Genomic DNA, 12,739 nt, shown 5'->3' on the forward strand with positions numbered 1-12,739 from the left:
CTCAGGAACCAGATGGACGCCATGACAGGCTTCAGGGTCCTCAGTCGGCCTAAGTTTCTGTTTCCTGGCAAGATCTAAGTTTTTTATCTTATGATAAGGGTGGGTTTAACAGTTCCTGGAAACTGACTATGCTATACATTCCTGTAGTCATAGATAAGTTCAATTCCCCCTAGACCCAGCCCGCCAACTTTGCCCACCAAAATCCTAAGCCAACCAGAAGAGTACAAGTGCAGTTACTGTTTAAATCAACCAATCATGTGCCATCCCCTTCTTCTATGTTCAGATCCCTATATAAACCCTCCCCTCCCGCTACTCGGGGCTCTTGTACGGATCCACTGCATTGGCGATGTCAAGAGTCTAGAGCTCAAGCCCGAAATAAAGCTCCTTGCCCTTGCGTACGTGTTTGGTTCTCCTTGGTGGTCACTGGGGGTGCCGAGAACTGGGCGTAACAGAACATGTCTCCTTGTGTGACTGTTTGAACATTGTCATTGGAATGAGGTTACTTTCAGGGCTGAGGAGGTGGTTCAGAGAGCTTGGCATACAAGTACAAGAGTGTGGTTCACCTTGAGTTTGATTCCCCAGCACTCACATAAACATTGGGGTGTAGCCACACGTATCTATCCCTGCAGTCTTGTGGGAAGTAGCAACTGGATAATCAATGGGCCTTGCTGACCAGCCATCCTGACTGAAAACAGCAGCTCTGGGTTCAGTGAGAGACATACAAATGAGTGATACAGAGGAAGACGCCAGATATCACCCTCTGGCTTCCGTATGTACTGTCCATGGGGCACACACACCTGCACACACATTCACATGTAAATACTATACACACGCACATACCACACACACACACACACACACACGTGCACACCGCATACCAAAACACAGTTGTAGTGGTTTAAATAGATGTCCCCCAAGAGACTCAGGAGTTTTATTAAAGCTTCTTGAATCTGCAGCTGCCTGGCTGGAGGAGGTGTCACTGGCAGATCCTAGGTTCCAGTCCTAGGGGGTGGGGATAGAATTCCACTGTAAAGATATGTAAAGTGCGGGAGCTCTGCCTGGGGCTCCTGAAGTGTGTATGCTTGCTTTTTGGTGGTGATTTTTTCTCTCTCTGCTTGGATCTATGAAAAGGGGGCCAATTGCTACCTTTAGGGAACTTTCCCTGGATCTGTAATGTTTAAATAAATTCCCTTCCTCCTATATCTGTCTGTGTCTTATTTGGTAGTTCATCCCAGCAATGTGAAGCTGTCTACTACAACTATGCACACATTAAAAAGAGAGAGGAGAGAGAGATGAAATTACTTTTAAAATTTCAGCCATATAAATATTTTCCATTACTTACTGGAAGTCCTGGAGGACCTGAAAACCCTGGCAATCCAGTTATTCCCTACAGAGAAAGAAGGGAAGGGGGTTACCGCAAAGAAAACAGATTTTAGAAAGCTCATCTTACATATACATAAAATTATCATTCAAAACCTCTCTTCCGGCAACTAGTGATTGGGGTAACTAAAAGTAAAATGATTATAAAAACAAGTCGGGTGTGGTGGGCACATCTTTAATCCCAGCATTCAAGAGGCAGCGGTAGGAGGATCGCTGTGAGTTCGAGGCCACCCTGAGACTACAGATGAATTCCGGGTCAGCCTGAGCTAGAGTGAGACCCTACCTCGAAAAACCAAAAAGAAAAGGAAAAAAAATGATTATAAAAACAAAAGGCTTGACAAACCTTTGTTCATCTGGCCTTTGAAAAACTTCTTTTGTTTTATTTGTTCTTTGAGACACGGTCTTGCTATGTAGCCCACACTGGACTCAAACTCACTATGTGGTCCATAATAGTCTTGAGCTTCTGACCCTCCTGCCCCTGCCTCCCATTTATAGAACCTTTAAAGGAGACTAGGCTTTTATTTTATTGTTTGAGACAGGGTCTCAGTCTGTAGACAAACCTGGCCTTGAACTCTCAGCAAGTCTCCTACCTTAGCCTCCCAGGTGCTAGAAATTCAGGTGTATAGCATCATATTGCCTTTTTTTTTTTTTTTTTTTTGAGGCAAAGATGGAAGCTTTTATTCAGGAAAATCAGAAGCTGCCAGGACTGACTCCTAAGAGCAGAGCACAGTCAACGTGGAGATTTCAGAGTGGGCTGTATGGACTTCAGTGAGGGAGGGAAATAGCTAGGGTGTGGGACCAGAACAGTGACCAGGTGACCTGAGAGATAAGGGGCAGGAAACCAAGACCTGGGCATTGTTAGGCAAGGAAGGGGTAATGGCTGCATTAGTCGCATTTTTAAGGTACATTTTGCTTAAAGCGCTCACATCTTTCCTGAGCAGGGTAAGGAATGTTTCCACAAGTTTTTCCTGTGCTTCTTGGCACGCTTCCCGCTGTGATGCTCCAGGGCGGGGCCTCAGGCAGGCACCCCACGCCTGTCCTAGTTACATGCACATTTGAACCACCATCACCCCAAACAGGCACACCTTCTCCATCTGTCTGGAGAGTTCTCTCTCGCCCTTTCTTCATCAGTTATTTCCCTGTCCCCAATTTGTCAACCACCATTTTGACTTCGCCCATGACCCATTAGTTTTTATTGTTCTCAAAATTCCTTTGTGCATCCAGACACTGTGTACTTACTCCTCTCTGACACCTGGGTAACTTTTACAGTGAAAACATGACTGTTCAGCCAACATCTGGAAGGATGAGATTGACTACTAACCCTGACGCCTTTGGGACCGGTGAGTCCTGGAAGTCCTGGAGAGCCCTAGATCCAAGTGGAAAAAAGAAAATGTAACTAGTATGAAAGCCATTTACCACTGAGAAATTCATACATTCAGGGTCCTAGTTGTTCATGTGCCCGGCTGTTTGATTCTTGTGATTACTTCATTGTAAATAGGGTTCAGTTCCTTATTTATTTATTTATTTTTGGTTTTCCGAGGTAGGGATTCACTCTAGCCCAGGCTGACCTGAATTTACTATGTAGTCTCAAGGTGACCTTGAACTCATGGTAATACTCCTCTCTCTGCCTCCTGAGTGCTGGGATTAAAGGCAGGTGTAACCATGGCTCAGTTACTTATTTCTTTTTAATATTTTTATTTACTTGCAAGAAGGGGGGGGGGAAGAGAACAGGTGCGCCAAGGCCTTTGGCTGATACAAACAAACACTAGGTGTGTGTGCCACTTTGTGTATCTTGCTTACGTGAGTGCTGGGGAATTGTGAGTGCCTTAACTGTTGAGCCATCTATCTCTCCTGCCCATCACTTACTTGTTTAAAAAAATTGTTCATTTGAAAGAGAAAGAGAGAGAGGCATGCCAAGGCCTCTAGCCCCTGCAAATGAACTCCAGACATATGTGCCATTGATGTGGGTACTGGGGAATCAATCCCAGAGAGTAGGCTTTGTAACCAAGCACTTCTAACCACTGAGCCATCTCCCTACTCTGCTTGCTTGTTTCATTCGAGCTAAAACAACTGATCAGAAAGGGCAAACAAAACTGAATTTAAACCCTAGCTGCTGATCGTGGGCTGGGAGATCAGAAACACCGGCATCTCCCTGGAGCTTGTTGGAAATGCAAAATCTCAGACAGTCCCCTTCTCCTCTCCCCCACCTCCCAGACCTATTGCTTCAGAGTCTGTAGCCCAGTGATTCTCGGGCATTCCTCCCACACAGGAGACCTCCAGGTGTTGTGAGGCTAGAGGAGACCCACATTCACTGGGCAGCTGCTGAGGGCTGATAAGGATGAATGTCACAGTTCCCATGGCAAAGGGGACTGGAGCCGCCAGTGTTCCTGTGCAGGAGAAACAGTTTATAATCATATGTTCCTGACATGCACAAGTAAATAAATAACGAAGTAAGGGCTCCTGAGCCACCGGTAAATTTGCTTCTGGCACATAATGAATTCTGTTGTGAAGCCCTCTTTCTTGGAGAATGCCCTTGAACGGGGAATATTTTAACTAATCCACTTGCTATGAAAGTTCCTTTGTCCAAAAGCTGTTTCCTCCATTCCAGAGAGTTTTAGTATGCTTTGGCTTTTTACTACTATTATTATTTGAGAAAAGACTGTTACAGAGTCTTCTGAGACTGGGCCTTCAAGGTCAAAGGACCTTCTCTGCCTGAGGTGGAATGTCTGGGTGCAAGGTCATGTTCAAGCTGGTCCCCATCTCTGTAGGAGTCATGGTTATGCAGAAGACAGTAAAGAAAAGATGGGCAGGGTTTGCTTTCCTGTTGTAAGTTTTCTCATGTGGAAAATGTAACAATTAAGAAAGAAGCTCACAAACCTGAGAATTTTTTTGGCAAGGTTTTCATGTTCTCTGGGAATTTTCCTTTGGTCAGGTCCTCCTTTGAGGCTTTGTGTATCTGCAGGCTACGCTTTAAGACGTGATGTTAGGACAACATGGTATGTGTTTTCTGTATTACATTTACGGGGTATTCTATAGACATGCAGAAGGGAGGCAAGCAGAGTGGACGTAAGACCAAAATCAAAAGCATAAAGTCTTGGGCTGATCTCAGTTCAGTGTTGATGTGGGCAGTCTGCGACTTTGAAGTCTGTGCCCAGGAGAAGAGGAGAGCGGGGTTGACACGGGAATGGTAGGATCACCAGAAATCAAGCACTCGCCTTTCTTTTTCTGTAGACTATACGTAGGGGATTAGTTTCTTTGGCTTGAAGACTTTGATTCTGGCACCAGACAGTGGCACATGGACTGTCATTAGAACGGTCTCTGGAACTCTAGTGGCCTCGCATTCGGATGGCATGTACAAGACTTCACTGACAGCCAAAGGCAGTGCGCTGTGTGTGGACGTGCCCCTGCCAGACCCTGGGGTGGCTTTACTCATCGCTTGCTGCTCCCTGCTTTTGCTTCTTGGCATAGAGCTCCTAAAACCCCTCTTCCTTCCTGGGTGATGGAGGCGCAAGGTCGTCTCTGGTCCCAGCATTTGATCTTGAGTCTACTTCCTGGCCTACCTACTCCCATCTTTTGCTCTGGGGGAACTGTTGGTGGGCTTTTGGCTGGGGATGGCCTAAACCCCAATCAGAATCTTGAGCCTTCAGCTGCAGCCCCGTCCTCCCAGGAGTGAGGAGCTGCATTAGCAGGGGACTGTGTCTCCATGCAGAGGCCACTGCACAACCCCTGAGTGTGGCAATGGAGGGGGGGACCCTTCATCCCCACGCAGACAGAAGTGCCCGCGGTGGGACCCTCCAGATGCCTCCTGTATACTCCTTCCTCTGGCTATTGGTGAGTACCCTTTATCAGGTCTTTATAGCAAACTGGTGAACCCAAGCATGTCCGTGACTTCTGCAACTGGTATGGGTGATGTTCCAACCTGAGGGAAGTCAAGGGAGCCCTAGTCAATAACCAAGTTTGAAAGAAGTGTGGGACCTACTGTATGTGGTTGACACCCAGAGTTGGGGAGTGTTCTTGTGGGACTGAGCCCTCAACCTGTAGGGTTTAACTCTGGGAATCTGGTGTCATAACGGACATGTAGGACACCAAGTTGGTGTCCAAAAGCTTGAGAATTGTTTGGTGTGAGAAAACCCCACACTGGAGAAAACTGGGTTTGAATTATGAGTTTGCCACCTAAGAGCTGTGTGGCCCAGGACCAATGATTTAAGTACCGTGTCTATTTCCTCATCCACAAGATGGACCTACTAATGAGAAATGCATTATAAGTCTCCATAGTCACGACTTGCAGGGTCATTGTGAGGAATGAATGTGATACAGAGAAGAGCCAATGGCCCGGTGCTTGGCATGGTATAAATATGCAGTATATTGCCTTTGGTTATCATTTAAGTGTCTTATATATTATTCTAATAATACTCTAGCATAGTATGGAATTTAAAGACTCCACAGAGATCAATTATAATTATCTTTCATAACGTACTAGTTTATAGCTTGCTGGAAGCCAGTAGTCAGGGGACTGAGTTGTGTACATGGCAGTGCAGGCCTAACTCGAGCTAATGCCCCCAGCAGGAAGGACCAATCAGCAGATATAATGGCCAGTTACTAAGTAAATCCTCTCGAGTATTTACTGAAGCAACAACCTTTGAGTACCACAGGCTTTAGATGAAAATGTGCTATGACTGGCAAGGAGGGTGGGCTCTGCTGAGAACCTTAGCATCCTGATGCCACAGGGCCCAGATGCCAAAGAGGAGGGAACCCTGAAGGAGGAGCAGATGGGGGATGGGAAAGAACCAGAGGAAGTGGCTTCAAAACCAAAGGCAGACGGATGCTTCAAGGTCAACAGTGACCCATACAATCCGACAGAAAGCAGAGGTTCAGGTCAGCTAAAGGTGCTGAGTAGCTGCAGCTGTGACCATGCAGAGGCCGTTGGTGAGAGCACGGGGTGCTGTCAGGGAGGAGCCGAGGGACAGTGACCACTGGCCAAGGGGAGAGTCACAGGGGAACCAGAGACACCACAGTTAACAGTCCTTCAATAACGTGACAGAAAAGGTGGAAAGAAGACAACATTTATGTGACTAAGGGAGCTAAAAATCTAAAAGGAAGTTTGATGTAGGTATGTTGCAATATTTACATGTTTAAGGACTGGAAAAAAAGCCAGCATCACAAGCAACATTGGGATGTTGGGGTAGAGGAGAGTGAGGATCTGGAGCAAGGTCCCAGCGGTTAAAGAAAGAGGAAGGTCCTAGGATAAGGTCATGGTGTGTTCTTTCTCTCATTCAGTCTGTCTCCCTTATAAAAAGTAATAAATAAGGTCCTAGTGGCCAGAGAGGAGAAAGGTCCTGGAACAAGGTCCTGGTAGAAACCCAGCTGTCAGGTCACAGGTGGATGGATACACAGGTCTTCCATGGACGCTCAGCCCCTCGTGTAAGGGAATGAAGGTTGGCCAGATGCAGGCTTAGAATCTGCATGGGGATAGTTATAGAAAGCAGCTGCTAGGGTTCAGCTAAGACAGGAAGGCCAGAATTGATTGTGTCCCACAGGTTGGTTCAGATGTGGAATTCCTTCCGGGTCATAGTGGTCCATGGGGTAGGTGTGAAGAGCGGCTAGGCGGGTAGAGTGATTTTCCAAGCTTACAGTACAACATACCTTGGGTCCTTGTGGGCCAGGCAAACCTTCAGGACCTGGGAATCCTTTCTGGCCGGGAGAGCCAGGGGGGCCAGGGAAGCCTTTCTCCCCCTGTTAAAAAAGAAACAAAAACAAAAGCAAGCAGCAGACAAAACAGCAGCTATCCAACAGTAAAAGTAGCATACCATGCTTCTTATGACAGTGGTGACATTTTTTATTTTTATTTTTTAATTTGCAAGGAGAGAGAGAGGAGAGAGAAAAGAGACAGAGACAGAGAGAGAATGGCATGCCAGGGCCTCCAGCCGCTGTAAATGAACTCCAGATGCATGCGTCCACTTGTGCATCTGGCTTACATGGGTCCTGGGGAATTGAACCTGGGTCCTTTGGCTTTGCAGACAAGCACCTTAACTACTAAGCCATCTCTCCAGTCCTTGCTTTTTTTTTTTTTTTTTTGATTAAGGAAATGATAGCACCAAGAGTTGTGGACCACTGAAAAGCTACTCGCCATTGACATTTGTCTACAGGCTTGAGAGTGGCCCATGGCCTTGAGGAAACTTTACTTTTCCCAAACAGCAGAGGTATTCAGAGTAGAGGGTGTGGAAGGGACCAAGAAGTGAGAGGACAGCTGAGCTAGAAGATGCAGGTTAGTGGAGTGTTAGTGTTAAGATTGGAACGGTGAGGATGAGTGTGCTTTGAGAGTGTGCAGCCACGGTGAGCTTAAAATATACACCATGTAGGGTAATTTTTAGAGCATTCTTGTTTGTCCAGAAATGAATAAGCAAATCTGATGTTTGCATAGATGCTGCAAGAGAGATAGGAAGGGCAGCCTACCTAGAAGTGAGAGGGGAACCTTGTTAAGGAGTGTGTTGATGCTACAGGAAGGTGCCAGGTGCAAGAGGTCAATGCTTCGGGCTCTTGGGTGACACGGTTCCACCAATGTCTCCCCATGAAGATGAACCCTGAGGTTGCTCATTAGCAGTTGAGACCACGGCTGGTTGATTAGGTTAATTTTGTTACACAAATGGAAAATAGGAAAAAAAAAAAAAAACAAGCCCATAGAGAAAGGATCAAGTCAGCTACTTTATTTTGTAAACGTGTGTACACACTGTACCAGTGGAAGGAGGAAAACCTTTTTGGGGGCTTTTCTCACTGTTCAGTTACTTTCATGCATTTTGACTATATCTTACAAGCAGTTGGGGCTCAATGAACGCTTGAATGCCGGCTGAACTTTCCAGCTTGAATGTGGATATACCGCATTCAGGAATAAAACCAAGTCAACTGCGCAGGAATTATGAAATAATTTAAAGTATAAGTAATAGTAATTGCAGTTAGAATATACCCTTCTGTAAAAAGAGCTTGGCTATGTTTTCTTTAAAATATTTTTACATATTCATTCTTCAGTATTGTTAGGAAATTAATTAGTGTCTCTGAAGAAAAGGTTTTGTAAACAAAGAAAAAACTTTAGCCCTGCCCCTGTCTTAATTATCCCAAATTGCAAGTTAATGGAGCGAATTAATGAGATCTCACGGCATTCTGTTTCCCCTGAATTCTGCTATGGAGCTGGTTTTGTACCTCAACCACGGGGCTGCCGCCTGATGTCGCCACCAGGTGGTGGTCTTGTCTCATTGTTGCCTGACCACATTTGAGGGTTTTCCAAGTTTATGTGAAAGTGAGAGAATCACGCTGTTTTCATTTCTTCTCTCATGTTTAGTAGCATCATAAACATAGTGTATACACGGAGGCTTCTTATAAACTTTCTTTTTCTCTTTTCTATGAATTTGCTACTTATTCTTTACACACAGAGAGAGCTGCAATCCTCCAGTATTTCATATGATAGTTATATGCAATTATATTTATATACAATTGTATTTATATACATTTACTTTAAACTTAATTTGGGGAATTGAACAACATAGCATCTTTCTGCCTCCATTGAGCGAGGGGTCTGAATGAGGTGAGAAGCGGCCCCTTTAAAATTTTACTTTTTACCTTCTCCCCTTTGGTCCCATCGCAGAAGCACTGGCCTTTGCCTTTGCACACACAGCCCTGGGAAGAGGAAAAGAGACCAGGTTTGTTGTAAAACAGTCTACTGGGCCCCAAGTGGTGGGGTGGCACCAAACATTTCTCTGTTCTTTGAGTATGGCATGTGCCTTTTCAGGAGCCCTCTGACAGTGTGTCAATGGGAGGATGAGCTACAAGGAGAAGATTTTGCACTGTAGGAGAAATGTCAGAGGAGAGGAGTCACTATTATTGGACTTAGGAATTTAAAGCAACTCATTTACTGAAAAGAAAGTCAGCTGTCCTTTTCTTAGAATGATAAAAAGTTGAGGCTGGGTGTGGTGGCACCAGCCTATAATACCAGCACTCAGAAGGCAGAGAAGGAAGATCGCCATGAGTTCCAGGCCACTCTGAGACTACAGAGTGAATTCTAGGTCAGCCTGAGCTAGAGTGAGACACGACCTCAAAACAGCAACAAGAACAACAACAAAATCTTGTACTAGGGCTAGAGAGATGGCTCATCAGTTAAGGCACTTGCCTGTGAAGTCTACAGACTCATGTTTGACTCCCTAGATCCTATGAAAGCCAGACACAAAAGGTAACACATGCACAAGGACACACGTGTGCACAAGGTGGTGCACATATTTAGAGTTTGACAACAGTGGTTAGAGGCCCTGGAGTACCAATTCATTGTTTTTTCTCTCTCTCTTTCTCTTGCTCATAAAAAAAAAAAAAAAAAAAATGAAAGGTCACTCTGTTGGGCTTGGCTCAAAAAAAGACAATAGATTATATGAAACTGCCACTGTAGTAGGGAGAAATCACCCCAACCCTGGAAAATTCCTAGGTTCAAGACAGGGTTCATCATTGCAGAAGAGGAGGCAGAAAGACTGTCAGAGCCAGAGGAGGGGAAGGCGTGCTGGGGAACCCTATCTTTGAGATATGAAATGGCCACTGTATTCATGACCACATAGCTGTCATTCCTGCACAGGGCTTGCACAATATTGCAGCCATCAACATATCATCACGGATGTTGGGAGAGGGCAAAATCAACAAGAGAGGGAGACATTACCATAGAAGAGAGACTAGTTGAAAAGGAGTTTAGAGAAAGGAGGACAGTGGAGGGCGGAAAAAAGTTAATGGTAGGGATTATCAAAATACATTATATACAAGCATGAAAATTAACAATAAAACGTCTACAAAGATAATGTTTGTGGTATGCACATTTAGTTACCGTGTGCATCTATCTATCTGTGCCATTACCTTGCACGTGCCGCATAGTGCAGCCGTTATTTTCTATGCAGTATCTTCCAAGGCGAGTGAAGCTTTGCCTTGTCTTTCCTGACATGACATTCAGAGCTGAGAAAGATCAACACCTATTATGCAACCTTACATTGTACAAGCGCATTCACTAATGATATCAAAATGTTCTTTGTGATTAAAAAAAAATGAAAATTCAGCCGTGAGCGAGGAAACCAATCCTCACTAGCCACTTTGCTACATTTATAAATTCGGCCTTTATGTGTGTGCTATAAACTGAAAGTTACTTTGCTTCTCTAGGGGAAATACTATTGATAGTGCAGGCAGAATAATCCAGGAGGTAGTCTAGCTAGTATTTTATTTATGTAATGTTTTAAATTTTTATTTATTTATTTGAGAGCCACAGAGAGAGAGAAAGAGGCAGACAGAGAAAGAGACAGCGAGAATGGGCACACGAGGGCCTCCAGCCCCTGCAAACGAACTCCAAACACATGCGCCCCCTTGTGCATCTGCCTAATGTGGGTCCTGGGGAATCCAGCCTCAAACTGGGGGTCTTAGGCTTCACAGGCAAGTGCTTAACCACTAAGCCATCTCCCCAGCCCTAGTATTTTATTTTAAAAGTAAAATTACCTAGCAGAGCGTGGTGACATGTGTCATGAGTTCAAGGTCAACTGGATACTCCATAGTGAATTCCAGGTGAGCCTGGACTACAGTGAGACCCTACCTAAAAAACAAATTACCTCAAATATCCCTAAAACAGAGTCCTGAAATCCCATTACTTGAATATATTTCCTTAGTCTGGGGTAGGAGGCTTTTCAGCCCCTGGTGGGGGAAGAGTGCTGATGCTCAGATTCTCTCCATGCTCATTGCATCCTTGTGCACTAATTTAGTTGAGAGGGAAACCAACCAAGGAGTCTCCAGTCTCCATAGTATTGATTATTTGATATTTTTAGGAGGCGGCTTTACTCTAGCTATCCTCTCAGACACTTGGGTTCATGAAGTTAAATCTTCACTTAGTTGTTTTTACCCAGATTTTCTGGATTTAAAAACAAATTGCATGTATGTGTACTGGGCCCTTTTGCCACTGCAAATGAACACCAGATGCTGGTGTCACTTTTTATGCCAGTCTTACATGGGTTCTTCAGCACTCAACCCAGGCTGGCAGGCTTTAAGTACCTTTAACCCGTGAGACATATTTCCAGTCCTCTTCCTGGATTTTTAAGCATCTGCATTTAAGTCAGTCACATACTCCAGTGCACGCTGTGCAGAACATTGGCATTACCTGGAAACGTGTGAGGGGTATGAATCCTCAGCCCTGTTGCCCACAAACTCCAGAGCCAGTTCCCAGGATTTACCTAACAAAGGCCCGTGGGTGGCTCTGAGCTCGGGTTCGAGGACCACTCAGCAGGATCTAGCACTCAAGGACGCGTGGACGCAGCCGCCCCTGCGCTCACACAGACAGAGGGACAGAGGGCAGCTCTCTCTGTGCCTCCACTGTGCCATGCAAGCCCCCACTGCGAGAAAGCAGGGCAGACTGGCCAACCTCAGCCCCACGGCGCGTGCGGGAGGAGACGGGCGGAAGAGCCACTGCCGAGGACCTCGTTGGTGTCCTCTGGTTTGGGCCACACTGTCCAGTCTTGTTTGTGTCAGCAGACCTGCCCTGTCACATGTCCCATGTTTGATTTTATGGGCTGATGAATGGATAGATTCAGTGACTCTGTTATGTTCAATTTGGAATTGGAGTTATTGTTTTGTATTTTCTTTTTAGAGAGAGAGAGTGAGAGAGCGAGAGAGAACTGGCACACCAGGGCCTCAGCCACTACAATCGAACTCCAGATGCTTGTGCCACCTGGTGGGCATGCGCGACCTTGTGCTTGCCTCAACTCTGTGTGTCTGGCTTACACGGGATCTGGAGAGTCAAACATGGGTCCTTAGGCTTCGTAGGCAAGCGCCTTCACCACTAAGCCATCTCTCCAGCCCAAGACATGCAGATTCTAAGGCTATTGTTGGGCTGCCATGACTAAGATGTTCTCTATATAAGTGGAACATGAATGACTAAGATAGAAATGACAAAGAATAAAACTACAGGCTTTGACTATTTTAATATATGTTAACACCAACACACATGCACACGCACATACACACACACACACACACACTCATACACACACACATATCTGATGGTTGGGTTAATGTTTTCTTGGAGAAAAATTTTGAGTTGGAAAGAAGTACAGCAACACCTTCATTTACATACACCATCTGCTGATGTGCCCCCACACCCACTTCATCTCCCTCTCTTTCTGTCTTTCAACACTGTATCGACACAGCCTGAAACTTCACCCCCTAATACTTTTGCATGCATCTTCTCCAAACAAGAGTTTATTCTTAGTCAATTACAGTATTGTTCTCAAAAGTAAGACACCAATGTGGGTTTAACTTCAGGCCACTAGTTTCAGTTCCTTAATGATCATAGAATATTACA

At 45.3% G+C, this 12,739-nt stretch overlaps 1 protein-coding gene across 1 annotated transcript in view; it reads right to left on the reverse strand.

The window, feature by feature from the left end:
* Col4a3 (collagen type IV alpha 3 chain) overlaps window positions 1-12,739 on the reverse strand; it is a 154,172-nt gene that overhangs the window by 78,743 nt on the left and 62,690 nt on the right. Inside the window, exons 2-5 of the mRNA XM_045146849.1 lie at window positions 8,992-9,048; window positions 7,024-7,113; window positions 2,702-2,746; window positions 1,343-1,387 (exon numbers count right to left, since the gene is read on the reverse strand). Coding sequence (XP_045002784.1) covers window positions 1,343-1,387; window positions 2,702-2,746; window positions 7,024-7,113; window positions 8,992-9,048 — 237 coding nt within the window. The remainder of the gene's footprint in view (window positions 1-1,342; window positions 1,388-2,701; window positions 2,747-7,023; window positions 7,114-8,991; window positions 9,049-12,739) is intronic.

The sequence above is a fragment of the Jaculus jaculus genome, chromosome 4 (genome assembly GCF_020740685.1).
Source record: "Jaculus jaculus isolate mJacJac1 chromosome 4, mJacJac1.mat.Y.cur, whole genome shotgun sequence".
Classification (NCBI taxonomy): domain Eukaryota; kingdom Metazoa; phylum Chordata; class Mammalia; order Rodentia; family Dipodidae; genus Jaculus; species Jaculus jaculus.